Source organism: Megascapheus bottae, chromosome 8 (genome assembly GCF_031878675.1).
Source record: "Megascapheus bottae isolate mThoBot1 chromosome 8, mThoBot2.hap1, whole genome shotgun sequence".
In the NCBI taxonomy this organism is placed as follows: domain Eukaryota; kingdom Metazoa; phylum Chordata; class Mammalia; order Rodentia; family Geomyidae; genus Megascapheus; species Megascapheus bottae.
The window spans coordinates 65,010,790-65,037,824 of record NC_143516.1 but is presented as its reverse complement, the minus strand read 5'-3'; the positions used below and the strand labels follow the sequence as shown (position 1 = coordinate 65,037,824).

Below are 27,035 nucleotides of genomic sequence, written 5' to 3'. Positions count from 1 at the left end.
CTTTTCTGCTCAGGGCTAGCACTCTCCACTCAGGCCACAGCTCCCCTTCTGGTTTTCTAGTAGTTAATTGGAAATAGGAATATCACAGACTTTCCTACTTGAATTGGCTTTGAACTATGATCCTCGGATCTCAACGTCCCTAGCTAGGGTTATAGGAGTGAACGACCAGTGCCAGGCACACAGATTTAGCTTTACAGATTATATCTACAGGGTCTCTTTCAGGTCAAATGCAAGAAACTGCTTTTATTTTCATACCAAAAATATTTGCTAATCCTTATGAATTCTTTAAGGGTTAGTTACAATTCTTTTCATTACTGCCATGATAAAATTTTAGGTAAGTCTAAAATATGTGGATAAAAACAGAAGTGGTATTATCAGTTTTTATTCTGATTCAATAGAAAACTTTTATATAGCTGTACAGTAAATGGGAGAGAGGGAAATATGGAAAGGAATGAAATATCTCTTTTCCCAAGAGCGCTAATAAGGAAACCTAGTTCAGAAGAGACTAGTATTTCTCTTCATAATGAATGTTAGAATCAGAAAATGCTTAATGATATTTTCATTTTCAGTTTCTTTAATTTTCCTTCTCCAACCCCACCTAGAAATGTGATTTGAGTACCCAGAAACAAACTCCTGGGAAAAAACTTACTGGAGTTTTCCCTTTAGTTGAAAACTTGGAAGATAGCACCAAAGCCTTAAGTCACATAGAAAGCATTCATCCAGAAAGACTAAATCAAATTGGTATTAGCATTATGGATGTGCCTGGTGGCCATTTATTAAAGAGAGCCTTTAGGGGATGAAAAATAATTCATCTAGTTATAAAAGTTTGTCAAAATACAATATATTAGAAATTCATACCCCTAGAGAAGTGACAGTTGGCTAATTGTGCTTCTTCTTAAGAAAGCTATTGAACAGCTGGAGACATAGCACAATCCATGAAAAATGAAAGCTTTTGAAGCATGAAGAAATGAAGCAAAGAATGAATGAATAAGATTTCTCTCTTTTTTTCTGTTTTCTTGTTTTTCTTTTTGTCAGTCATGGGTTTTGAACTTTGGGCCAGGGAGCATTGTCCCTGACCTCTTCAGCTCAAGGCTACCACCCTACCCTTGAGCCAAGCCCTACTTCCCACTTTCTACAATTGGAGATAAGAATCTCAGGTCCTTTTGAACATTGATCCTCAGATCTCAGCCACCTGAGTAGCTAAGATTATAGACATGAGCCTCCACGCCCAGCAGCACCAACTTTTATTCTCAAAATTCTTCTATTATATTTCTTTTTGCCCTCTCCAATGAATCATCATTTCATCTTTCACTTCTTTGTGACAACATTTGCCATAGCTAGAAAACTGCCTACCCTGAGGAGAAAAAAATTGAAATAATGTTAAATTGTCCTCCTGTTATTAAACCTCATTGACTTATTGTATGTCTCATTGTATTAACTACCAAAAAGCCAGAAGTAGAGCTACAGATTAGATGGAAGAGCACTATCCTTGAGCACAAAAGCTCCTGGGTAGGACCTAGGCCCTGAGTTCAAGCCCAGAAGAAAGAGATAGAAAGGAAGCAAGCAAGGAAGGAAGGAAGGAAGGAAGGAAGGAAGGAAGGAAGGAAGGAAGGAAGGAAGAAAGAAAGAAAGGAAGGAAGGAAGGATGAGAAGACAGGAAGGGAGGAAGGAAGGAAGGAAGGAAGGAAGGAAGGAAGGAAGGAAGGAAGGAAGGAAGGAAAGAAAGAAAGAAAGAAAGAGAGAGAAAGAGAGGGAGGGAGGAAGGGAGGGAGGGAGGAAAGAAGTGATTCTTGAGTAATACTGAGTGAGCTTTGTAGGCATTCTACATAGTTCCCAAAGAATTAAGTAAAGAACTCCACCACATACTTAAGTCAAAAGAATGCTGGAACATTTATCTGATACATTACATATATGTGTATTTGGTTATTTGAAATAGGATAGAGAAGGGGGAAAAACAAGATGAGGGGGAGGGAAATGGGGACCAAGACATGAGAAAGGGTATCAATGCTTGTGAAAAAATGCACTTTCTATCTTATGAATATAATGTAACCCTTCTATTAATTACAATAAAAATATATGAAAAAACAAAAAAGAATGCTCGAACATTTTTATGTCTATAATTCATAAATCAATGGTGGCTACTTTCCTGTCAACTCTCTGTCATGTATATTTTGGTTTTGGTTTTGGTTTATTTTGCCAGTCCTGGATCTTGAACTCAGGACCTGGGCACTGTCTTTGGGTGTTCTCAAGGCTAGAGCTCTACCACTTGAGCCACAGCATCATTTACAGTTTTTTCTGTTTATGTTGTACTGAGGAATCGAACCCAGGCCTTCACACATGCAAGGCAAGCACTCTTACCTCTATGACATACTCATAGCCCCCATGTATGTTTTCTGCTGAGGTGTTTTTAGAGCACTGGAAAATCTCAGGGAACATGTTTTCATTAAGTGAGCTCCACTGATGTTATAGTTGAGGTGAAGTACTATTGGAAATTAGATACCAAAGATGAGGTCCTTCTTCCAGACTGTTCTATTTCCAAGGAAGGAAAGGTCTGGGTCACCCCTACACTAAAGTATATTGATGGTGCAGACGCTGCTCTCATTTTACATTCATAGGAGGCTGAAAATAGATCTAGGAAATGCTGAGTAATTCTCCTGGCAGAGACCAGCATTTACCATGCATGAGGTATTGTCATTTGCCTGAAGGGCGGAGACCTCAGAAGGAGCTCTGGCTGACTTCTTAGGCTGACAGTACTATCACAGCTCCTTATGGTCACATGTGTGATGGTTAAATTTGTTGTTTTTTTTTTAATCTGTCCATATTTGGGCAGTGTCTCAGTGCAATCAGTCAGTTTATCTCCCAGGATAAGAAGGATCAGACACTGTAGGCTGTGAGGTCTGATGGCAAGCCCCAAGGGGAGGCGCCAATCAACTCTGTGGGACTCCTCCTGGGTCATGAGATGATCGGGCCTGCACCCCAGAGGCCCTGGGCTGCTCAGTGTCCACTGTTCACCAAGGAAAACAAGAGCCACTGTTAATATTCACTGCTTGTCTCATTAATTACCAACAAGGAATTCAAGTTGCTTATATTCTTTCTAAACTCATTAACTCTAATAGGCAGCCCATTCCAGTCATTCAAGGGAGGGACCACATAAAAAGATAAACTGAAAAAAAAATCTGAGAGAGTTAGTTTACCTAACTGAATGTAAAAATGTTAACCTTAAAAAAAAACTGCACAGTACAAGGGCCAAGAGTTTAGACTAGTAGTAGAGTGCTTGCCTAGCATGCACAAGGACCTAGGTTTGATTCCTTGGTACTACATACATAGAAAAAAGCTGGAAGTGGTGCTGAGGCTCAAGTGGTAGAGCTCTAGCCTTGAGAAAGTCCAAGGACAGTGCACAGGCCCTGAGCTCAAGCCTAGGACTGGCCAAAAAAAAAACCCACAATGGAAAAACACTTTACAGGGAAAAAAAGACAAGAACAACAAAGTAAACAGTGCAGACAATATTGGCAAGGAAGCTTATGAGTGTCCAAAAACTCAATGCCACTAAGATATCAAAAATTTAATTATATTCTGCAAATAAATGTTTGCAAATAAATGACCTAATTTCACTGCCCTATAAGATCTACATGAAACTAATAAAAAAGAGAAGCTAGGAGCTGATGGCTTACACTGTAGTTCTAGTTACTTAGGCAAAGTAAGATCTTAGCATCAATATTCAAAGCAAGCCAGTCTAGGCAGGGAAAGTCATGAAACTCTTATCTCCAATTAACTAAAAAAAAAAACAGATGATATCTAAAATACATGAACAGATAAAAAACTTGAATCCATGGCAAAGGGTAGGGGAGGAGTCCTTGAGTTTCTTATTATTGGAGTGCACTGGTTATGAGCTTTCTCAGTTTTTCTTTGCCAGTTCCTATAGTTCCCTGTTGCTTCCTATATTTGTAGTTGCTGATTTCTTAGGAGAGTTGCCTCCTAAACTCCCCAGTCCTCTATGTGGGAGAGAGCTAGGCTCCGTCCGCAGGGTTTTGATGCCATTATCCCTGAAACTGCAAGCTATTCCTAAGCATAGTTGTGAATTTTCATTTAGATTGTTACTGTGTAAACATGAAATATATATATATAGTATATTAATGTTTTACCTTGCAACCCTGTTTTCTTGAAATTTCATTATGTTCAATGAACAGAATGCCATATTTACCACTTGAAAAATGCATAAATGAACAGATGCTGGGACCATGTGCCCATAGTCCTAGCTGCCTAGGAGACTGAGATCTGAGGATCATGGTTGAAAGCCAGCCCAGGCACAAAAGGCAAAAGACTCTTACCTCCAATTAACCACAAGAAAACTTGAAGTGGTGATATGGCTCAAGGGATTAGGGTGGACAACTGAGCTGAACTGATTAAGGACAACACCAGGCCCAGAGTTCAACTCCCACAACTGACAAAATAAAACTCATCAATGAAAACTTGAGGTGCTTTATATTCTCAAACAGATGTTCCATAATCGTATACATTATTCTGCAGTATATTTCTGTACTTCTTTGGTGTATGATTTCCCAACAGAGGATACTGCCATTTGTTCTATTATTGTAATTCGTATTATTCATTTTCTAAAACTTAAAAGACTTTATTTTTGTCAGTCATAGGCCTTGAATTCCTCTGGGCCTGGGCACTGTGTTCCTAAGCTCTTCAGCTCAATGCTATCACACTACCACTTGAGCCAAAGAACCACTTCTGGATCATCGGGTCTAATGAATTTTCACACATTCTCAGATTGTACTAATTTTTCACCTTAGTGTACCATCATTAGGGTATATTAAAATAGATGAGAAAATTCAATACTGCTGTTGTGGAAGAACATTTAAGGATCACAAATGCACTGAATGTTTAATGTTATAAACTAACTCACCTGAGCAGATAAATTTTACTTAAAATCAAACTTATGAGAAAAACTACATAAACAAAAAACTCGATCACACAAACTTAATATTCTAATAGAAATTAATCGTATGATTCTTCATGTAAATTGCAAGGAATTTATTATTACTAATAAAACCAACAGGAGCCCCTGCCCCCCAAACAGTGCATTTGAGGTGTCTTAGAATTGGGGTGACCTCCCAGGAGTCTCTGGCCTATGTGGCCTGCAGCTGAGCCATGGTATCAGGTCCTGTGAGGACGCCATGCGGCTGCCTAAGTCTCTGTGCCACTTGTGCCAAGGCTTTGGGAAGTCATGGACGGAAGCTCATCATGTGCCTCAGTGTGGAGAGGAGAGGGCCCAGGCCTAGGCTCAGGCCGCCCCAGCCTGAAGGCTCCTGGGGGCGCTTGAGTTCAGGCATCAGCAGCACAACATGTTCCTCCGGGGAGGCCTCTCCAGGACAAGGGTTCCCGTGGTCTTCAAGGTGCCCTTGGGCCAAGCATTTCTGCTCCTCCCTCAGCTCCATGTATCCTGGGCCCGACACAGGGGACAAGGCCTGGCCAGCAGCGGGGGTCTTGGGGTCTGCCTGTGTCCTGCCCTGGCACCCCGTGCCAGGTCCTGCAAGCCGCAGCAGCAGCTCCTGCAGCTCTCTCCTCCTCTCCATCTTCTCCCGGGTCAGCTCGTGGACACACTGGGCTTTCTCCCTGTGCAGCTCCTCCAGGACTGCCATCTCTTCTGTACAGGTCACAATAGACGCCTCTATGGCGCCCATGTGCTCAGACAGCTGGCTGCACTGCAGCTGCAGGTCCCGTACTGGACTCTGGAAGTCCACGTTGTCGGGCAGGGCGTGGAGGAAGCAGATTGTCGGCTGATTGTTAGCCACCTTCAGGTCCAGCTTCCGGTCCCCAGACCCGCCATGGCTCCAGCTTCTGGGGAAGAGGGCCTGGTGCTCCAGTCTCGTCTGGCACTGGGCTGCCAGGTTGGCCAGGCAGCTGCAGCGGGCCTGCTCCTCCTGCAGCCGCTGGCTGAGCTTGTCTTTTGTGGATTCAGCAACTGCTAGCACCTTCAGGTAAAAATCCCTCAAGCTTTGAGGATTCTCTACATCCGTGGGGACAGTCAGGTCCCCTGGAGTTGCCTCCTCACTCATCTCCTCTTCCTTTCTCACTTCTCCACCTTCCTTAGGGAAGGCCAGGAAGCTGAGCAGGGCCTGTGGTTGCTCCTGCTGCTGCCTCCTTGCTTCCAGGCACTTCAGGGTGTCCTTTTGAGGCACCCTGTGGTCCCCCAACTTGCTGTGCCCCTGCCCTTGCTCCAGGTGCTCCAGCGGCCGGGTCTGCCTCAGCAGGTGCTGCTGCAGTGCCTCCTTCTCTGAGGTCAGCTGCTGATTGTAGGCCACGTGCTGAGCACAGGTGGCTCTGAGCTCCTGCAGCTGGGCCAGGCACTGGCCATGCAGCTCCTGCAGGTTCTCAGCTGCTTGGCTCCTGGTCGCAGCCACCTCTTTCCAGTCTTCTACCTCCTCCTGTCGCTGCTCCAGCTTCTGCTGCAGCTGTTCCTTCACCTGCTGCTCTGAGGTCAGGAGGCTGGCCAGGTCCTCCTTCTCAGAGCTCAGCCTGTGGAAAGCATCCTGCAGCTGGGTCAGCTGCTCTTGCAGCGCTGCGTTGTGCACACAGGTGCGTCTGATGTTCTGATCCCTTTCCTTGGCCTTCTTGTCCAGGATCCGCAGCCATTCCTGCTGCTGCAGGGTCTGGAGTCTAAGGCTCTGGTTTTCCTGGACCTGGGTGTGAAGTTGGTGCTCCAGGATCTTTATGTCCTTCTGCATCTGGCAGGCCTGGGCCTGCAGCTGCTGCTCAGCCTCAGATGGTCCTGTGGGGGGCTGCGGCTCTGCCAGCTGCTTTATCAGTTGGGCCAGGTTGGTCTCTAGCTCCAGCACCTGCCTCCCCGCTTGCTCTCTCTCCTCTCTCATTTGATTCATCTGCTCTGTGAGCTGCTGGACCTTGTCTTTCCACGTGGACCTCTCCACCCTCAGGTCCTCCTCAAAGGTGTCTCTCTCCAGCTTCAGTGCGCTCACCAGGCTTCTCAGATTGTCTCGTTGTCTTTTCAGCACTGCCCGCTCCCCCAGTGCTTGTTGAAATTTTCCAATTTGGATCTTCATGTTGGTCTTCTGTGTCCAGAGCACTTTGATCTTCTCCTGCAACTCAGCGTTGGCTGCGTCCAAGTCATCGTAGCTTCGGGCCTTTTCCTGCAGCTGAAGCTTCACATTATTGAGGTCTTCCAGGAGCTGGAGTTTCTTCTTCTCAGTCCCATTCTGCATGGTGGTGAGTGCAGACACTGTCTTCTCTAGCTGTTGGCAGCGCTGCTGTGAAGCCTGCAGGTGTCTGGTGAGACCTTCATGCTCTCTTTCTCTCTCCTTGGCTACCTTTTCCATGTGGGCCAGGGCAGACTGCAAATCCCCTTCTTGGGAAACCAGCATTTGTAAGGAGAGTGTGTGGATTTCCAGCTCTGTTCTCAGTGCTTCTTGCTCATGTGCTGTCTTCTCCTTTTCCTTCTTTAGTTGTTGCACCTCACTGCACAGCTGTTGGATTGTTACCTTGCTGGAGTCCAGGGCAAGCAGCAGGTGTTGGTATCTTGTCTCCAGATCCCTGGTGGTATTGGGACCTGTGACACTCTTGACCTCGGCCGCTGTGACTGTGTCCAAAGGCAGGGGAGGCTCGGGGTCAGCCTGGAGTTTGGCTGTACCCTCAGTTGAGTCACAGTGTCCCGTGTTGTTTGTCTTGGGGCTACCTCCCTTTTTGTTTTTCTTCTTGTTCTTCACGTTTGCAGGTCCACTCGGACACTTCTTCTGCTGGTATTCTTGCAGGAGTTTCTTCCCTGCATCTATTTTTTTTCTCCTTGTTTGTTCAGACATCCCAGCACTGGGACGGGGAAGATGGGCGGGCCACATTCCCAGGCTCTCTAAGATCACCTCTCCTCTCCCAATCAGTAAGAACTATGTCTTTTTCCTGCTATTTCTCCCAAATTACCTGAATTCTCTCACTCACCACTTAGCCACCTCTATCTTCCTCTACAGCTGTAGTGGTGTAATCCAACGGAGGGAATACCAGTGCCACTAGGCAACATGACATGTGGGCGTGGCTCCAATTCCTGCTTCCCATTGGTCAGAGAGAATTAGTAAGTAATCGGGGGTGTGGCCGGACACTTGTGATACAGGCAGGATGGGTGGAGTCATAATGACAGGTGTTCTTGCACCCCCATGCCCATCTAACTCTGTCCAGTTTGGTTTGGGGGCAAGTGGGGACCTGCTTTAGGTGGATACTACTCCAGTTTCACATGCACCTTTCCTGGTTTCCCTCACACAATATTGCCACCAGAGTTTCTCTCAGTCTTTGCATGATCTTCTAGGAAGTGGCACTAAGAAAAAAGCTATCTGCCCAGTCCAATGTCTTCCTGTTTTCAGTCCATGCTGAAGTAGCTCAAATTTTCTAATCATAGTTGCTGACACTTAAATTCAGATGTGGGAGCCACTGACGTCCTGATGACACAAGAATTCTGATCACGGAGCCTCTGAGGTTCCTGATATTCTTCATATAACATGCCCTTCATTCCCAGAGGATCTGGAGAGTTCAGGGACATCCCACGTCTAGGGCTCGTGTCCATGAGTATTGACCTTGCCACTTGTCTAGGCCATGCCTCGTAGAGTGCCTTGATACATGGCTGTTGGTCCTGAAAATTAAGGACAGAATCAGTTGTTGGGCTACAGTCAATTCCATAGCTCTTGTGTTAGCAGCGAAGTTTCTTAGGGGACTGTGAGCTTGAATTCAGTGAGCTTTTCTTTATATGTAATGAACTGATCTGAGCATTTGCTTTCAGTGCCAGTAAACCCATCATTCCTGTAGCCACTTACATTTTTGATCTTCTGTGAAGCTGGACAAGGCTCCTCTTCTGCCTTCTCTATTCCAGGCCTGGCTGATTCATTGTGGCCTTCACATCAATCACCTGCAGTTTCTGAAGTCACCTCCCACCCAGAATCACCTCCTTGGGCTCCTCCATCTTGCTTGAGGTATTTGGTGTTCTTGGGGTTTTTAAAGTAAATTTTCTTGGTACCAATCCATAATTTTTACTGTTGGTTTGTTATTTCTCTTCATATATTGCTGAGTTCCTTTGCTTATAGTGTGCTTTCTCTCAAGGCTACTGATCCACAACTTAAGCCACATCTCCCATTCTGGCTTTTACTAGATGTGGTACCAGCAATCGAATCCAAGTCTTCATGCAAGCCAGGTATTCATTCTACTAGGCCAGCCTCACAGCCCTCACACACTCTTTTAATAGCCTTATTATTTGTTCATAAAAACATACATTAGAAAATAGATTTCACAGTTCACTATGATGTTTCCATACATGTAGATAGTGTACTCTTACTTAATTTACCCCTGTTATTCTTTCTTCATCTCCTTACATCCTTTTATCCCTTTGATTAACATTTTTTCCTGTCCTGGGGTTTGAAAATTGCCTGAGCACTGTCCTTGGACTTTTCTCAAGGCTAGCACTCTACCAAATGAGTCCCAGTGTCACTTTCAGCTTTTCTCTGTATGTAGTAGTAATGAATTGAACCCTGATTAACACTGGCCCTGTTTAACATTTTTTACCATTTTAAAGTGGGTTTAAAAAAAAAACAACCTTTCGGCTGGGAGTTTGGCCTTGTGGTAGAGTGCTCACCTAGCATGCACGAAGGCCGGGTTCAATTCCTAGGTACCACATACATAGAAAAATGCCAGAAGTGGTGCTGTGGCTCAAGTAGTAGAGCACTAGCCTTAAGAAAGTCCCAGGACAGTGCTCATAACCAGAGCTCAAGCCCCAAAGTTGCAAAATAATAATAATAACTTTTCATCCATGCATACAATATACTTGGAATATGCTCAAACAGACATTTAGGGAGGTGCTTACAGGCCTGGGGCTATATCTGGTGATATCCTTCATAGTGTCAGAGGCCTCATAGATAGAAATGGTGATTGTGCATGTTTGTGTGTACCTTCTAGTCTCTCCCCCACCTAGAAGGCTCCTAGCAGTTCAGTCATGTTGGATCTGCACTGAGAACCTCATTGAATTGAATCACCTCCCTAAGTCTCCATCCCTAAACAGATGTTCAGATTAAGTTTCCACCCTGCTAATTCTTCACCCCAGGGACTGACCCTGGGAATACTTCCACACTAGAATCCCTGGGAGAGATATTCTAGTTACAGCCAAATATGAGCCACAGTTATGGCCCTGACAGCACAGGAAAACTTGTGAAACTCAAGACATGCAGAGAACATGAGGGAGGGGGCAACATTTTTTGACAAGAAATGTACTCATCACCTGACTTATGTAACTGTTACCCCTCTGTACATCATCTTTACAACGAAATTATATTTTTGAAGAATAAATTGGGAGGGAGGGAAAGGATGACATTGTCTAAAAAGAAATGCATACCTGACCTGACTTATGTAACTGTAACTCCTCTGTACATCATCATTATTAGAATAATAAAAATGTTTCTTTTCACACAAAAAAAGGAAATTAAAGCAGAACTGATGAAGTGGAAAAACCTCCCATGCTTGTGGATTGGAAGAATTAACATCGTTAAAATGGCAATTCAGCCAAGGGATATCTACAAATCCAGTGCAATACCCATCAATATCCCAATGTTGTTCTTTAAGGAAATAGAAGAAGCAATCCAAAATTTCATATGGAGTAATAAAAGACCCATTATAGCAAAAACAATCCTTAGCAGAAAGATCAGCACAGGAGGAATTTCAATACCAAACTCTAGCTATTATTACAAAGCTATAAGAACCAAAACAGCTTGGTACTGGCACAAGAACAGGCCTGAGGACCAATGGAATAGAACTGAAGACCCAAAAATCAACCCACAAATCTATGGCCACCTAATCTTTTTTTTTCTTTTCTGGGTTATGGGGCTTGTACTCAGCCTGTGCACTGTCCCTGAGCTCTTCACCTCAAGGCTATCTTCCTACCCTTGAGCCAAGCCCCACTTTGCATTTTCTAGTGGTCAATTGGAGATAAAAGTCTCAGGTCGAGATCGGCAGAAGATGGCGGCAGTTCAATGTGAGTCTTTCTGAGCTCTTGCCAAGATACCAATTCTAGCATCGTAGCAGAAACTTTATACCCAAAGAACAATCCAAAATAAGCTTTAGCACCACAGAGATCTCAGAAGAGGAAAAAGGCAGAGAGCTGGCGCAAAAAGACAGCATGGAGCCAAGCCAGCTGCTCGAAGCTACTGAAGAGACAAAGCCTCCCTCTGGAACCTGAGCAGATACCACTTCTCGGCAGCACAGACCTGTCGGTCACAGACAGAGCCAGACAGAGCCTGCTCAATCCCAGAGTCATCACCTAGCTGTGGCACAGACCTGCCAGCTTCACGAAACCAGAAAACCCAGGAATTTAACAAGAAACTCAAGAAAAATGGCAAATCAAGGAACAGCAACTCCCACCTAATATAAACAGGCAATGGAGCAGTGAATGGCAAAACTAGAGGAGAGTCCTCTAAATGCTACACAAATGCATCGATAAACATGATTAATGAAAAGTTTGAAAACATACAGAAAGAGATACATGAACGAGAGGAAGCCATATCTAAATGAGAGGAAACTATAAAGAAGGAGATATGTGAACATGAGGAAGCCAAAAAGGAAGTCATAATAAAAGATTTATGTGCACGTGAGGGAGTTAGACAAAGAAAAATGTATGAATTCATAGATTCCACAAACAAAAACCTGACCGAATTGCAAGAAATGTCCAATGAGAGTAAAGCTGCTGAGATAAAAGACTTCAAAGAGACCACTCAAGTGGAAATCAAGGAGTTAAAGAAGTCCATACACAAGAGATGCAAGGCATCAAAAATGAGCAATTGGAAGGGAAGGAGATGAAGAACAAAGTAGAAAGTATTGGTAGCAGGTTAGACAATGCAGAAAAGAGAATCTCCAGGGTCCAAGATAATCTAGTTGTTATCAAGTACAGAAAATGAGTCAAACCAAATCTAGGAAATATGAGAGAATTCTTCAGGAGTGCCAAGATACAATTAGGAAGCCTACTTTAAGGCTAAATGGTATTGAGGAGGGCCTGGAGAAAGAGGTCAATGGAATTGAAAATATACTTCAGGGAATCATCTCAGAGAGCTTCTGAAATACCCAGAAGGGCAGGTTCATCCAATACAAGAAGCTTTTAGAACCCCAAACAGACCTGACCAGAAAAGGACATCCCACTGCCACATTATAATCCATACAGGATCAATAGAGAACAAAGAAAGGATCCTAAAAGCTGCCAGGGAGAAGGGGACATCACCTACAAAGGAAAACCAAACAGAATAACCACAGATTTCTCAGCAGAGACCATGCAAGCAAGAAGAGATTTGAAAGATATATGTCATGCCCTTAAGACAAATAACTACCAACCAAGAATACTCTACCCAGCTAAGCTCTCATTCATAACTAAGGGAACAATAAAAACTTTCCATTCTAAGGAAAAGTTGTAACATTACATAGCAACCAAACCAGCATTACAGAAAATTCTGAAAGATGTTCTACACATGGAAACCAACACAAACGTGATACTGAAAAAGAAATGGCACCCCCAAATCATACCAGCTAATTATCCCAAGAACAGGCCTTAAAGAAAGCTTTTAAAAATGGCAGGAACTAGTAAATATTTTTCAATCCTAACTCTCAATATCAATGGATTTAACTCTCCAATTAAACAGCACAGACTGTATAGTTGGATCAAAAAGCAAGGTCCAAATGTGATATTATTTTGACAATGTTTTAGAGTCACATTTTATTCTAATCAGAATTTTTATTAAGATGTTGAAGCTTTTGGGGTTTTTTTGAAACTAGTTTGTCATAAAGTTTTGCATAATCACAGTATTTATTTTATAGAATTATTGTGAATGCATAGACTTATGTTTACTGCTAAGGGAACAATTATTTATAAAATAATATTAAATCCAGTATTAGCTGCCTACTTCAGACACCTATTACTCACAGAGCTCCATGTTACATTTACCACACTGGTTTGTTTTTAAAGAATCATCCTCATTGTTGAAAGTAAATGTACTCTTAGGGTGCAACTATTAGTGTTCCAATAAGCATGTGATTATATTGTGGCAGTGGTAGCGGGAAGGTAATCTTGATTCCATTGCGAATCTTAAGTTTTCGTAAATTTATTGGGAAAATAGTTTTTCCTGTACTGCTGAAGTTTCCTTTTGGTAAACAGTACCTTTCTAAAAGAAAAAGCATGAAGGAGAACTTGAAGTGTGTATACATTTCCTCTGTGACCAGCATTGTATTTGTGAATACTTTGTATCTTTGTGACAAACAGTGTGGACACTGTCCAGTTTTCAATCTGAAGTAAAATGCGTTCAAGAAAAAAAAATAAGCAAGATCCATCATTCTGCTGTCTTCAAGAGACACATATTGGCCCCCCAAAACAAATGTATTTTGAAACTGAGAAGTTGGAATAAAATTTAACAAGCTAACAGCACCCATAAACAGGCTTGAATTGCCATCCTCATATCAGATAAAATAGACTTCAAACTAAAATTAGTGAGAAAAGACAAAGAAGTTTATTACATACTAATAAAGGGATCTCTCCTCCAGAAGGACATAACCATACTAAATATCTACAAACCAAAGCCCGGTGCAACGAACTTCATTAGGCAAACTTTACTTTCACTAAAACCACACATCAATCGAACCACAGTGATTGCTGGTGACTGTAACATACCACTCTAACCTCTGGACAGAACAACCAGGCAAAAACTCAACAGAGAAAACTCAGAAATGAACAACTGTATAGACCAACTAGATCTAACAGACATCTGCAGATTATTCCACCCAGCAACATCACCATATACGTTTTTTTTAGCAGCACATGGAACATTTTCCAAATAGAGCACATTTTAGGGCATAAAACAAACCTGTGCAGATTAAGAAACACTGAAATTATTCCCTGCATGCTCTCAGACCACATGGGCATCAAATTGGAATTGAACACCAATCTCCACCAACAAAAACCCTGTAACTCACAAAGACTGAACAACATATTGTTGAATCACAAACAGATCATCGAGGAAATCAGAACAGAAATTCAACAGTTCATGAAATTTAACAAAATACCATCTCCTTAGGAACACAAAAAGGCAGTACTCAAGGAAAATTTATAGCTCTGAGTGCTTACATTAACATATTGAAAAATTGCAAACCAACAATTTAATGTCACACCATACCTCTTAGAAAAAGAGCAACAAACCAACCCTAATCCCAGTAGAAGGAAGCAAATTATTAAAATCAAACCAGAAATAAATGAATTGGAATCCAAAAAAACTATAGAAAGAATCAACAAAACAAGGAGATGATTCTTTGAAAAAATTAACAAAATTGACAGACCCTTAGCAAATCTTACCAAAAATAAGAAGGGAGCACACCCAAATAAACAAAATCACAGATGAGAAGGTAATATCATGATAGAAATTACCAAATTCCAGAGCATCATGAGGGAATACATTTCAAACCTTCATGCAAACAAATTTGAGAATCTAGGAGAAATGGATGAATTTCTAGCCAATATTAACATACACACACTGAACCAAGGGGACCTAATCCAACTAAATAGACCTATTTCAAGCACTGAAATAGAAATGACAATAAGAGACTTTCCAACCGAGAAAAGCCCAGGGCCAATGGATTTACAGCTGAATTCTATAAGGTCTTCAATGTAGAGCTCACACCAATAATGCTCAATCTCTTCAACAAAATTGAAAACGAAGGTTCTTTGCCAAACTCATTATACGAAGCCACCATGACCCACATCCCAAAACCAGACAGAGACTCACCAAAGAAAGAGCCCATTTCTTTGATGAATATTGATGCAAAACTTCTCAACAAAATATTGGCCAACTGTCTTCAGCAACTCACCCAAAAAAATTTTACATTACAATCAAACAGCTTTCATCACAGGGACGCAAAGCTGGTTCAACATACACAAGTCAATTAATATAATTCAAAAGGTCAACAGGAGCAAGGACAAGAATCACAAGATTGTCTCAATAGATGCAGAAAAGGCATTTGACAAGATCCAACAACCCTTTATGCTAAAAGCTCTGGAGAAACTAGGAATCCATGGAATATTCCTCAGTATAAAGGCTGTGTATGGCAAATCCACACCTGGCACTATACTTAATGGAGAAAATCTAAAGCCGTTACCTCTAAAATCAGGACTGAGACAAGGATTCCCACTCTCTCCACTCCTCTAACATAGTATTAGAATTCCTAGCCAGAGCAATAAGGCTAGAAGCAAACATAAAGGGGATCCAAATAGGGAAAGAGGAAGTGAAACTCTCCCTCTTTGCAGATGACATGATTCTGTATTTAAAGAACCCTATAAACTCTTCTCCCAAGTGGCTGGAGCTGATTCAAAACTTTGGCAAGTTAGCAGGGTATAAAATTAACCCTCAAAAATCAACTGCTTTCCTATATGCAAACAATAAGAGGAATGAGGCAACAATCAGGAAAGCAACTCCTTTTGCAATAGCCTCAATGAAAATAAAGTACCTAGACATTAACTTAACTAAGAATGTAAAGGACTTTTTTGATGAAAACTTTAAAACCCTGAGAAAAATTAAAGCAGAACTAAGGAAATGGAAAAGCCTCCCTTGCTCCTGGATTGGAAGAATTAATATCATGAAAATGGCAATCTTGCCAAGGGCTATCTACAAATTCAATGCAATACCCATCAATATCCCAATGTCATTCTTTGAAGAAATAGAAGAGGCAATCCAGAATTCCATATTGACTAATACATGGTCCAGTATGAAAAAAACAATTCTCAGTAGAACAGCACAAGAGGAATTTCAATAGCAACCTTAAGACTCTATTACAGAGCTATAGTGATAAAAACAGCTTGGTATCAGCACAAGAACAGGCCTGAAGACCAATGGAAAAAAAACTGAGGACCCAGATATTAACTCACTGACCTATGGTCCCTAATCTTTGATAAGGGAGCAAAAAAAAAATGGAACGGAAGAAAGACGGCCTCCTCAACAATTGGTGTCATCAGAACTGATTAAACACCTGCAGAAAACTAAAGTTGGATCCTTCTTTGTCACCCTGCACTAGGATTAACTCCAAATGGATCTAAGACCTCGAGGCAAAAGTAGATATACAGAAAACTCTACAAAAATGAATAGGAAATACACTAGGTCTCCTTGGTAACAGTTGAAACTTTCTTAATAAGGACCCAGAAACACAACAAATCAGAGAAAGGCTGGATAAGTGGGACGGCATTAAACTGCAGAGCTTCTGTATGGCAAAGGACATAGCTAGTAAATTAGTTAGGAAGCCTACAGAATGGGAGAAGATCTTCATAAACCATACAATGGACAAAGGCCTCATATCTAAAATATATCAACAGCTCAAAATTTTGAATTACTCCAAAACTAATCTCCAAAGAAACAACTATCCCATTAAAAGATGGGCCAAAGATTTAAAGAGAGTTTTCTCTGTAGATGAAATAAGAATGGCTTATAGACACATGAAGAAATGCTCAACATCTCTGGTCATAAAAGAAATGCAAATCAAAACAACTCTAAGATTCCACCTCACTCCAGTTAGAATGGCCAGGATTAGGAAAACGAATAACAACAGATGCTGGTGTGGGTGTGTGTACAGGATTGATCATTACTACACTGTTGGTGGGAGTGCAAACTCTTTCAACCACTATGGAAAGCAGTATGGCAATGCCTCAAAAGGCTAAACATAGAACTCCCCTATGACCCAGCAATTCCACTACTTGGCATTAACCCAATCATTCAGAAACAAAGACATACTAAATCCACCAGCACAACAATGTTCATTGAAGCACTATTTACCATAGCAAAGATATGGAACCAACCTAGATGTCCCTCAGTTGATGAGTGGATCAACAAGTTGTGGTATTTGTACACAATGGAATTCTATGCTGCTGTCAGAAAAAACGACATCGACCCATTTGTTAGGAAATGCAAAGACTTAGAAAAGATCATATTAAGTGAAGTACGCCAGACTCAAAGGAACATAGGCTCAATGGTTTCCCTCATTTGTCATAATCAGTAGAAACCTTGGGCTCTACTAGCAGAGATTTGCAATAGAGCAAAACCTTGATACATAAGGCCATATAGTATGAAGCTAATTGAAAGGACCTCCAGGATATTGAAAGAAAAGCCATATAACGAATGATTGTTGTCCTTAATGTACTATGTTATCTCTCATCTCCTTTTCTGTCCCTTGGGTATCTCATATTGTTACAGTATCTCACTTTGTTATCTGATATATTGAATTTATTTTTATTTGATTATCTGAAACTTGATAGGGAAGGGGGGAAAACCAAGACGGGGGAGGGTAATGGGTACCAAGACATGTGAAAGGGTATCAATGTATGTGAATTAATGCACCTTCTGTCTGGCAAATATCATGTAACCCTTTTATTAATTACAATAAAAAATATAAAAAAATAAAAGTTGTTTTAAATTACTTCTAATACCTGGATTCCCATCTCTCTCTTGTCCCTCTCTGTTTCTGTCTGCCTCTCTGTACCTCTCTCTCTCTCTCTCTCTCTCTCTCTCTCTCTCTCTCTCTCTCTCTCTCTCTCTCTCTCTCTTTCTCTCTCTCCTTCCCTCCCTCCCTCCCTCCTTCCCTCCCTCCCTCCCCCCTCTCTCCTTGAAGGTAGATTTGTGAGAAATGGAAACTTTGGAAAATAAGAGGTTTCTCTCAATTGGCTAATGACAATGCAGCCTTTCACTAGGTAGTCTTGCTTGTCAACTCTTACCTGGACCTCTTTCGTTTTGGCTTTGGATTTTAGCTGAATTAACATTTTAAAAACTCTGTTAGCCGGCATTTCTCTGTGAGAAGCCTCAAGGGAGAAAGCATAGAAAATCTTCACTGGGAACTGTTTATGCTATGGCATGAAGTCTCAATATATTTCTGGAAGAGTAGTGTGCCTTGGGAGGAATGATTATTGCATGGCATCACCATGACTAAATAATCAACTTAAATGATTGTTGTTCATAATGTACAATGTTATTTCCCTTCTCTTTTTTTTGCCCTCATGGTTAATCTCATATTGTTACTGTATCTGACTTTGTTACCTGGTATATTATATAAACATGTTTATTTAAAATTAGGAAAGGGAAGGGGGGATGATGATTGAGAGGGGCTGGGGGAGGGAAATGGGGACAAAAACACGAGAGGGGGTATGAATTTCAAAGAACTATAAAAATTTAAAAAGCACCACAGTCATAAATTTTCGATTCCATTTTTAAGTTAATCAAGTACAGAACATCAGTGCTTAAGTGAGCTTATGTTTTGCAGAGACTGAAGAAATCCTCAATAAGTTTAATTTGCTCTTTTATTATTTTTCTTAATATTTTTCCTACTACATGATGAATGTAACTGTAACCCCTCTACACATTATCCCAACAATTTTAAAAAATTGACCAATCATGGCAACAAATTTAAATTCTATGCCAGATGAAAACTAGCTGATAACTCAGGTAGAATCCCATAGATAAAAGGATATGTAGCTTAGAGGTTGGAACACAGGGGCCTACACCTACTCCTTAGAGTTCATGTACCTTTGAGCAGATTTGTTAATATCCCTTCCCCTTGGCTTCCCAATATTGGAATGATGCTGATTCCCATCCCTAAGTCAGCTTAGAAGAGTACCTAGCATTCAAAATGCATCAGTGGTACACACTGGTAGCTCAAACTTATCATTGTAGCTACTCAGGAGACTGAGAGCCCAGGATCATGGTTCAGAATTACACCAAGCAGAAAACTGCATGAGACTCTTATCTCCAATTAACCACCAAAAAAACCAGACATAGAACAATGATTCAAGGGGTAGAACATCAAAGTTAAGCAAAAAAGCTAAGGGATAGTGTCCAGGCCCTGAGTTTGAGCACCAATACCAGTAAACACACACACACACACACACACACACACACACACACACACACACGGATCACACCTTTTTTGGGGGAGAGGGGAGTTATGGCACTGTCCTGAGCTCTTCAGCTCAAGGCTCCCATTCTACCCTTGAGCCAACCCCCACTTCCCTGAGTTAAGAGTCTCAGTCTCTTTGTGCCTCGGCTGGTTGGGATTTTCAGATCTCAGCCTCCTGAGTAGCTAGGATTACAGGCTTGAGCCTCCACACCAGGCTGGGATCACACCTTTAAAGCACAATAAATTAAGCTATTTTGCCCTAACATCAAATTCAATTTTTACTAATATCTAATTCACCTTTTCTTACTTCAGGAGTATCTATTCTATAGGAAAAGCAGATTACAGAGACACTCTGGAAAGCTCTATTTTGTCTAAGAGCAGGTCTGTTTAGAGAAATAGGAAACTGCATCTATGAACTGCACCTGTGTACTTGCATTCTTAGATTCAGAAATGTATCAAAGCCTGAGGCCTTGAGCTTGAACCTACTGAAGTGAACAACTACCCCCTCAGGAATGAAAGAAATGCAGCCAGTTCCTAGACTGAGTGTGGTACCTTTGTTCAGTATATTAACATGCACAACTAAATTACCTCTTCCCTTGCCTAGATCTCTGGCTCTACAAGAAAGAATAAAGAAAAGAGAAAGAGAAGGAGGGAGGGAGGGAGGGAGGGAAGAATATCCATAAAGATTCTGCTCGGTACAGGGCAGTAGAAGTTTGTTTGCTTCAAGTTTCATAAATCAGTGTTACATGTCTTTACTACTCTGTGAGAGTGTGGGAAAATTACTTTCACTATCTCAATCTCAGATTCTATATATGAAAACATGAGGATAAAAGACATCTGCTTTGTGGCATTTTCCGTGGAAGTCCAGAAAAAATGATTAAAGCTCTCATCAAAGAATAAGTTTTATATTAAATATAGTTGTTACTTTATTTTTACTACTATCATGTAGTAAAATTTAAAAATATTATCCTCTTGTCCATGAAGCTTTCTAACAATACATTTGATTGCAGTATATTAGGGGATGGGAGAAAGAACGCAACTCCACTAAAAACAGAATAGGAGAGAAATAAAAGTTTGAAGATAAGATTGATGAATCTGAAGGTACTTTCAGATCAATTACCACAAGCCTGATAAAACCTAAGAACACTGTGTCCTGAAAAACAAGTCCATAAACTGTGCTTTAGCACAGGCACAGTTTATGTCTAAGAACCCCAAGGTATGAGCAACTCCAGTCAAAAGGACTATTTTCTAGATGGTGCATCACAATCCACAGTTGCTTCCATAGTCAGAAACAAGTTAATGAGTCTGACTAACATGGTTTAAAATAATTTCATATGCCATGCATATCTATAAAAAAGTCATAAGTCTTTGAAAGCATTACATATAAAAGTATCATTTTGTAAACTTCGTGCTTCCATCTATGTAATGAGTTTTCATGTGCATATGAGAATGCACTCATAAGTAAATCAGATCACATGGTTGAATGCCTTTGTGCCATGGTTGGTAGCCAAAGATATTTAGATATGCTGGTTAATGAGTAGAAACATTACAGCTTCTTCCCCTTTGATGTTGAACCTGTATAATAAAAACCCATTTATGTTTTAATTTTATTAACTTGAAGTGGTTGTACAAATGGGTTTCCATTTGGCATATCAGGTTTTGAGTACTACATCCTTATCAGTGTTACCCATTCATCCTTTTCTTCTACCTCTCCCAAACCACTTTGCCCTTTGTTTTTTCTAGCTCCATTTTCACATACATATCTTGACTATTATGACTGCACTCTCTTCATTCCGTTTTTTAAATTCTCCCAAAATGAGGTGCTTAAGGAATCTTCCTTTTAACACTGGGACACAGCAAGCATATGAACTCAAAGACCATTGTGCCTGTTTCTAAATGGTAGATGTTTCTGTAAGAAATAAAGAAGTGTAGTGTTCCTTTATTGAGTAATATAAAGCTATAATTTGAGAAAACTGGTGTGTCAGGAATCTGTAAAAACCATAGTGAAATTCCAAATAATATACTGAGCACAATCTAACTACTGTTATAATAAAAAATATTAAATTGACATGTATTCCTTGACTTTATGTAAGAAGAAAATAAATAAGCATATGCATAACCCAGATCCTTACCTCAATTTCCTATAAATTCTGGGAAGCAGAGTCCCTGAGCAATTATCTTGATATCAGTGAAGCCACATTGGTTAGTAAAAGGAGCTTCTATTTGAAAACGAGTAATAACAAAGCAGAGAAAACAAGACTCAAATGGTAAGGCTGTATGCTGAGAGACATGATCTACATACACTGCTCTTTAATGTGACTTTTCTTCCTTATCATTTCACTTGTGTCAGTACTGATACACCCAGAACTGGTACAAAGTCCTACTTGGCCAATTCACACCACTCAACCTTTGGTAAGTATTAATAATACACAGGCAAGATCAGGTTCATTGGTATGAAGTTACCCTTGGTTTAATGATTTTTCTGCCACCACATTGAAATTCTTAAGTTGCAAACAATTCTCAATTTGAAAACAAAGATCCCATATTTTCATTGTGTACTATACTGAAGTAATAGAAAGTTAAATGAACTATTTCTACAAAAACCAAAAATCCCTGCTCTGCTAAAATTGGATGTTTTTCCATTCTCATAATCAATGGTGTTAAAATTCTCTTGTCACTACAGGGACATGTATAACATTTCTTACAGTCTGTCTGATGATATAATTTAAATTTTCCTGAGAGCAGTAATTCTCTCAGAATCATTTAAGTGAACATAGAACTAAATGAAATTTCCTTTCGACTATTTGCAAGGATAGACAAAGTCTCTCTTTACTCCTCCATAGCCTTGTAAGATGGGGACTGGGCAGACCACATCAATTACTCTATTAGGAATCAAGCTTGTATAAAACCTCCCCGGATGAAAGACGAGATGTTTCTGCCACCTCCTGAACATTTAGGAAGGTCCTCAGCTTCATTTTCACCAGTACTCCAGAAGTCTATATACAAGCTACAGTGAGAGCCCCAAAACTACAGCAGGAGCTGCCCTTCAGTGGCCTCCATGAATTATAGGGGGGCTGGGAGACCCTGAAGTTTCCTGAGAACATATATCCAGGCCCTCATTTTTGCATATTCCCTTCATCTGATAGAGGTACACAAGGAAACCTCCACCTATAACCTGGGGGGGGGGCTTCTGCCAGTGCAGAGGGAGACAAAGAAGTACTGGGCTGTAAGAAATGAAAAATTAGAACAGGAGACAACTTTCAAGGTCACTGATGTCAGGAAATGCTAAAGGGAGCTGAGAAGTTGAGAGAAAATACTGTTTAGCCATGAGGCCTTTTAGAGAGGCCTTTTAGAAAGATCTAGAGAGTGATAAAGATGGATTGCAGGACCTGAGAACAGAAATGGGCAAAAAAGTAGTGAGTCTGTGCAGAACACTTTTCTATTTATTGTGGTATAGACCAGGAAGAATGAAGTGACAGTTCTGGTGGCTTTCATGGGCAGACATAGAACCCTGACCATTCTCTTAGGCTCCTTATCCCAGTGGACAACCAGGTATTAAATTCTCATTTGTTATTTTGAAACAGAATCTTGTTACTTAACCCAAGCTGGCCTCAAACACTCAGTCTTCTGCCTTCTGAGTGCTAGGATTATCAGCAGGCAATACGATGGTTAACTTAATATGTTAAACATGTAAATTATTACCTAATGTTCATTTTGAATAGAAATTATTAGGCAAAATGTTTCACAGATAGTTTAACACTATTGAGACTCTTTTTTTAACAGAAAGGTTAACAGAAAATGACATGATCCATTCCTTTTTAATTTCATAAAAGAAAAAGAAAGATGTGTGTGAGATAAAAGTACAAAGAAGGACGCAAGGGAGATGGCCAAAAGGAAAGAAATGGCTCCCAAATCAGATGGCTCTGTCAAGAGCTCTGTCACCTCTTAGCTATCCTAAGAGGTGAACAAGAAAACTCCATTAGTCTGCTTTTTCTTTCCTCTGAGCTTCAGCACTCTATCCCAGGAGAATGCTAAGGAAATTTTTATAGCATCGCTACAATGATTTCTCACCATTTCAGAGTATTTTTTTGGAAAGGACCCCTTCTGCTTTCCATCACAGCAAAGTTCAGGCAAAGCAGTGCTTTTGCCTTCGTCAGAAAACCAAGAGATGCCATATGGTATTCCACAGGCCATAAGTTCATCTTCATTTCTGTCAGTGGGGCCACACAGATGAACTGCCAGGTACTCAAGGCACAGTACATCAAAGACAAATTCTTCTTTGTTTCCAGCTTTCTGAATGATTCCTTCTGGCTTGGTCTCCCAGTGAAATGTGAAAGAACTGTGTATTATGATGCAGACATGGCATGGATTTCCTTAGAAGAATCCTTTCCCAATCCATGGAATATTTTTGCAAATAAAATGTGGTTGTAAGGCCTGGAATAACAGTTGCTGAGCAAGTAATGACAAAAAATAAAATAAAATTACATTTGTCACAAACCAAATATACAAAGACTTTTCTGTCGTCTGTGACGTTTTTCTCCATACTCCAAAAGCCTACTCTGCTCCCCATCAACTTCCCTGAATCATACCTAGCATGAAAACTCTGATGTCAATCTGCAGATATACCAGAAATACCAAAAAGTCTTCACTTTTTTGGCCAGACACTGCATGACTGTCCCTTGTGCTGTGGTGTGTAGTCGTTTGTATGTGCTTTCTGGAATCTAGCAAAGTGGGTAAGAGGGATGGCTTTAGGCTCAGACTGGCTGGGTTATACCACAGCTCCCCTTCTTACTTTGACCTTGAAAAGCTAGTGAACATCTGTTTGACCTTGGGCAAGCTCTTGAACACCTGCCAGCCTCAATTCCCTCATTTGTATGCAGGGTAAGCATCTTTCTACCAGGTGGCAAAGAAATTAGATAGTCTTTGGAAAAGTACCTCATATATAGTAAAGTTCAAAAGGTGCTATTTAATATTAGTAATAGGAAATTACTTCTCCCCTCTTAATTTTAGTAACTTCGTTCTTAGATCCTTTCTTCTAGAATTTAGTCTTATTTCAAAACTAGAAAACCAATATGAACTTTCCCCTGAAGGAAATGCTGAAAGTCAAATCTTGCTTTCCTTCATCCATCAAAAGACCAAGGAAAGCTATGACAAATGATCCAATATAGTGCTGTGTTGGCTTTGGAACATTCCGTGCCAAAAGAACATTCACCAACCATCTACTGCATATATAGTTTGGATGTCATTCTGTTTATCTTGTTTTGGTAATAGAAATCTTTGGGTCTTGGTAGCAGCAGCAGTTTAGAAACTGGGTTAGGAAAACACTATTATAAATAAAAGAATATTTCCTTCTTTGTAAACAGCAGTTGAACTGTCAGGCCTCATAATGATTCCTCTGATTCGCATAGTGGACTGCCATTTTACAAGCACTGACATGACTAATCTACAATTCCCATGAAAGAGAGCATATGAGCATCACTTATCCTGTTCCAGACAAGGAGCCCAGGCTGCTGGGGACCAGCTTCACTCAGGTTCCCACGGCTACTAAGGTGGGCAAAAGAGGGAACAAAACTCTTTTTTTCCAAGGCCAGTGGCCTTTCTATAGCTCAAGTTTCCTCGGATACCTGGAAAAAAAACAATGGTCATGACTGGCATAGCAATCCCTTAAAACTTTGAGATTTAAGCCAGGTGGCAGTGACTCACCCCTGTAATCCTAGCTACTCAGGAGGCTGAGATCTGAGGAATGAGATACAAAGCCAGTCCAGACAGGAAAGTCTATGAAACCCTTATCTTCAATTAACCACCATAAAGCTCAAAGTGGAGCTGTGGTTCAAGTGGCAGAGTATCAGCTTTGATCAAAAATACCTAAGAGACAGCACTTAGATAGGTCCTGAATTCAAGCCCCAGGATAAACACATGCACGCACGTGTGTTTAGTGGTCAGATCAATTTATGCATCAACAGAACCCTGGGTCATTTTCTGAAGAAGTTTATAGCCTTATTGAGTACTCAGAAAATAGACTCAATGAGTAGGTCTTTAAGTATTTATATAATACTTCTTGAAGCACAAAAAATTAAATATTGTGGTTTTTAAATCTATCAAGCATACTCAACAAATCTTTCTTTTATTCTCAGACTGGCAGAAATAATAGCAATATATATATATATATATACATACATATACATGTGTATACATGTTTTTTTAACTCCACCAGGCACCAGTGGCTCATGCTATAATCCTAGCTACTCAGAAGGCTACGATTTGAGGATCCTGGTTCAAAATCAGCTTAGGCTAACAAATCTGAGAGGCTTTTTTTTCCAAATAATTTGAAAATGTTGGAAGTGGGAATGTAGCTAGAATGCCAACCTTGAGTAGAAAAGGTGTAGGGAAAACCAGTGACCCTGAGTTCAAGTCCCAGTATTGGCACTCCCACAACGGACAGCTCAACGGACAGCTCAACGGACAGCCACAGTGGTTTCTTCTGTCAAGAATGTAAAAGGCTCCTGCTCTTGCCCCTTCTATGATGCCAAGGTATCTCGCATCCCTGAAAAAGATGGCACCCCTGCCTCTTAAGACTTCTTTTGAATTTCATCCAAGGACATGTATGCACGTTCACTACCATGGAACTCTTACTGCTCCTTCTGGACGGACAGCATCCCTGCTTCTACCCACAATGAAGACACCCTTTGTCAGCAGGAAGTAGCCAAAAAGAGTCCGTGACCCTTTATAACTATCAGAAGGCGGGAATGTTAGGTGCAACTGGAAAAAATGACTTCTTCCCTTGGCTCTCTCCCCCTGCACCCTGGAAATCCCCGCCCAGCACCTGTAACCCTGGCAACTGGCATGCCTGGGGGCAGTGAGAGGTCCAAACTGAGGTATTTCCCCATCCTCTGAGATCACATCCACTTCCCCTGTGTCTACACCCCTCCCCCTATATAATTTCTCACTTCCCGCCCTAAGGCCTCCTGCTCATCCGACTCCATCTTGGTGGCAGGAGTCTGCTCTTTCCTCACGCAATAAACCCTCTTCTCCTGAACTGCGTGGAGTTTCCTTTCAGCAAACCTTACACTTATAATTGGTCCACTTAGCTAACCACTGAGCTATTTCACTTTGCATCACTGTAAAACACTTGATACCAACAATTGAAGAGAAGGAAAGCTTTATCTTGACTCACCATTTCAGAGCTTTCAGTCCACATGGATAGGCTCATTTCTGGACCTGTGGTAAGACAGAATATCATTGCCAAATGCTACAATGGAACAGGACTACATGTCTCATAACAGCCATTAAGCAGAAAGAGAGATGGAAAGGAGTGAAAAAAAATGTAGCTTCGAGAACAGAGAGGCTCAACCCCCAATACTTTCCATAATCTCCCAATCATGCCAGTTCTAAATGTGTCTATGTATGAATTTACATGTTAAGTTAGATCCAATCACACCCTAAAGATACAGTTATCTCCTAATGACTAGATCCATAAGTTGGAGTCAAGCCTTCTATACATGAGCCTTTGAGGAGGCACTACATATCCAAAACCTAACATTAAGCCTGCAGTCTACCTCAGCTACTTACTTGTAGAGAGCTTTGGCAAGATCATGCTTGACCTGAGTCCTTTATAATGGAATTTCACCAGAGATCTGTGAAGATCAAAACAGATCAGTTTAGATGAGGGGCTGGGAGTAGGAATTGTTGTGTTTTCTGGTGACCTAGTGCTTTCAGAGCACCTTTCCTCAGTTTGAGCAAGTTCCTTTACTTTTTCCTCTCTTCCTCAAAGAGGGAGCAAAGAGCTCTAATCTCCCTTCCCCATTGGGTGTCATCTTAGGGCCCAGGATCCAACCCCAGCCCAGTACAGTTCTCTTCCCAGCAGGCCTGGTCAATGTTGACAATGCAAGGTAGAGCCCATGCCCAGGATAAGTTCACATAGGACTCAGCAATACAATTCCATAAATGATTATAACTTCATAATCCCTTTTGGCAAGACAGTTGTGGTGGGATATCATTTTATTATCAACCAAGAAACCCTGACTGAGGTAGTGTCTACATGAGGTGAAGTACACAGCCTACAAATTACACTTCCCATTACATTGCTGTATAAA

The 27,035-nt window shown here is 41.0% G+C and overlaps 1 protein-coding gene across 1 annotated transcript in view; it reads right to left on the bottom strand.

Annotated features, from left to right (window-relative positions):
* Positions 1-27,035, bottom strand: part of LOC150060068 (uncharacterized) — a 158,475-nt gene that overhangs the window by 92,536 nt on the left and 38,904 nt on the right. Inside the window, exons 4-5 of the mRNA XM_090337777.1 lie at positions 26,512-26,576; positions 26,117-26,160 (exon numbers count right to left, since the gene is read on the bottom strand). Coding sequence (XP_090193903.1) covers positions 26,117-26,160; positions 26,512-26,576 — 109 coding nt within the window. The remainder of the gene's footprint in view (positions 1-26,116; positions 26,161-26,511; positions 26,577-27,035) is intronic.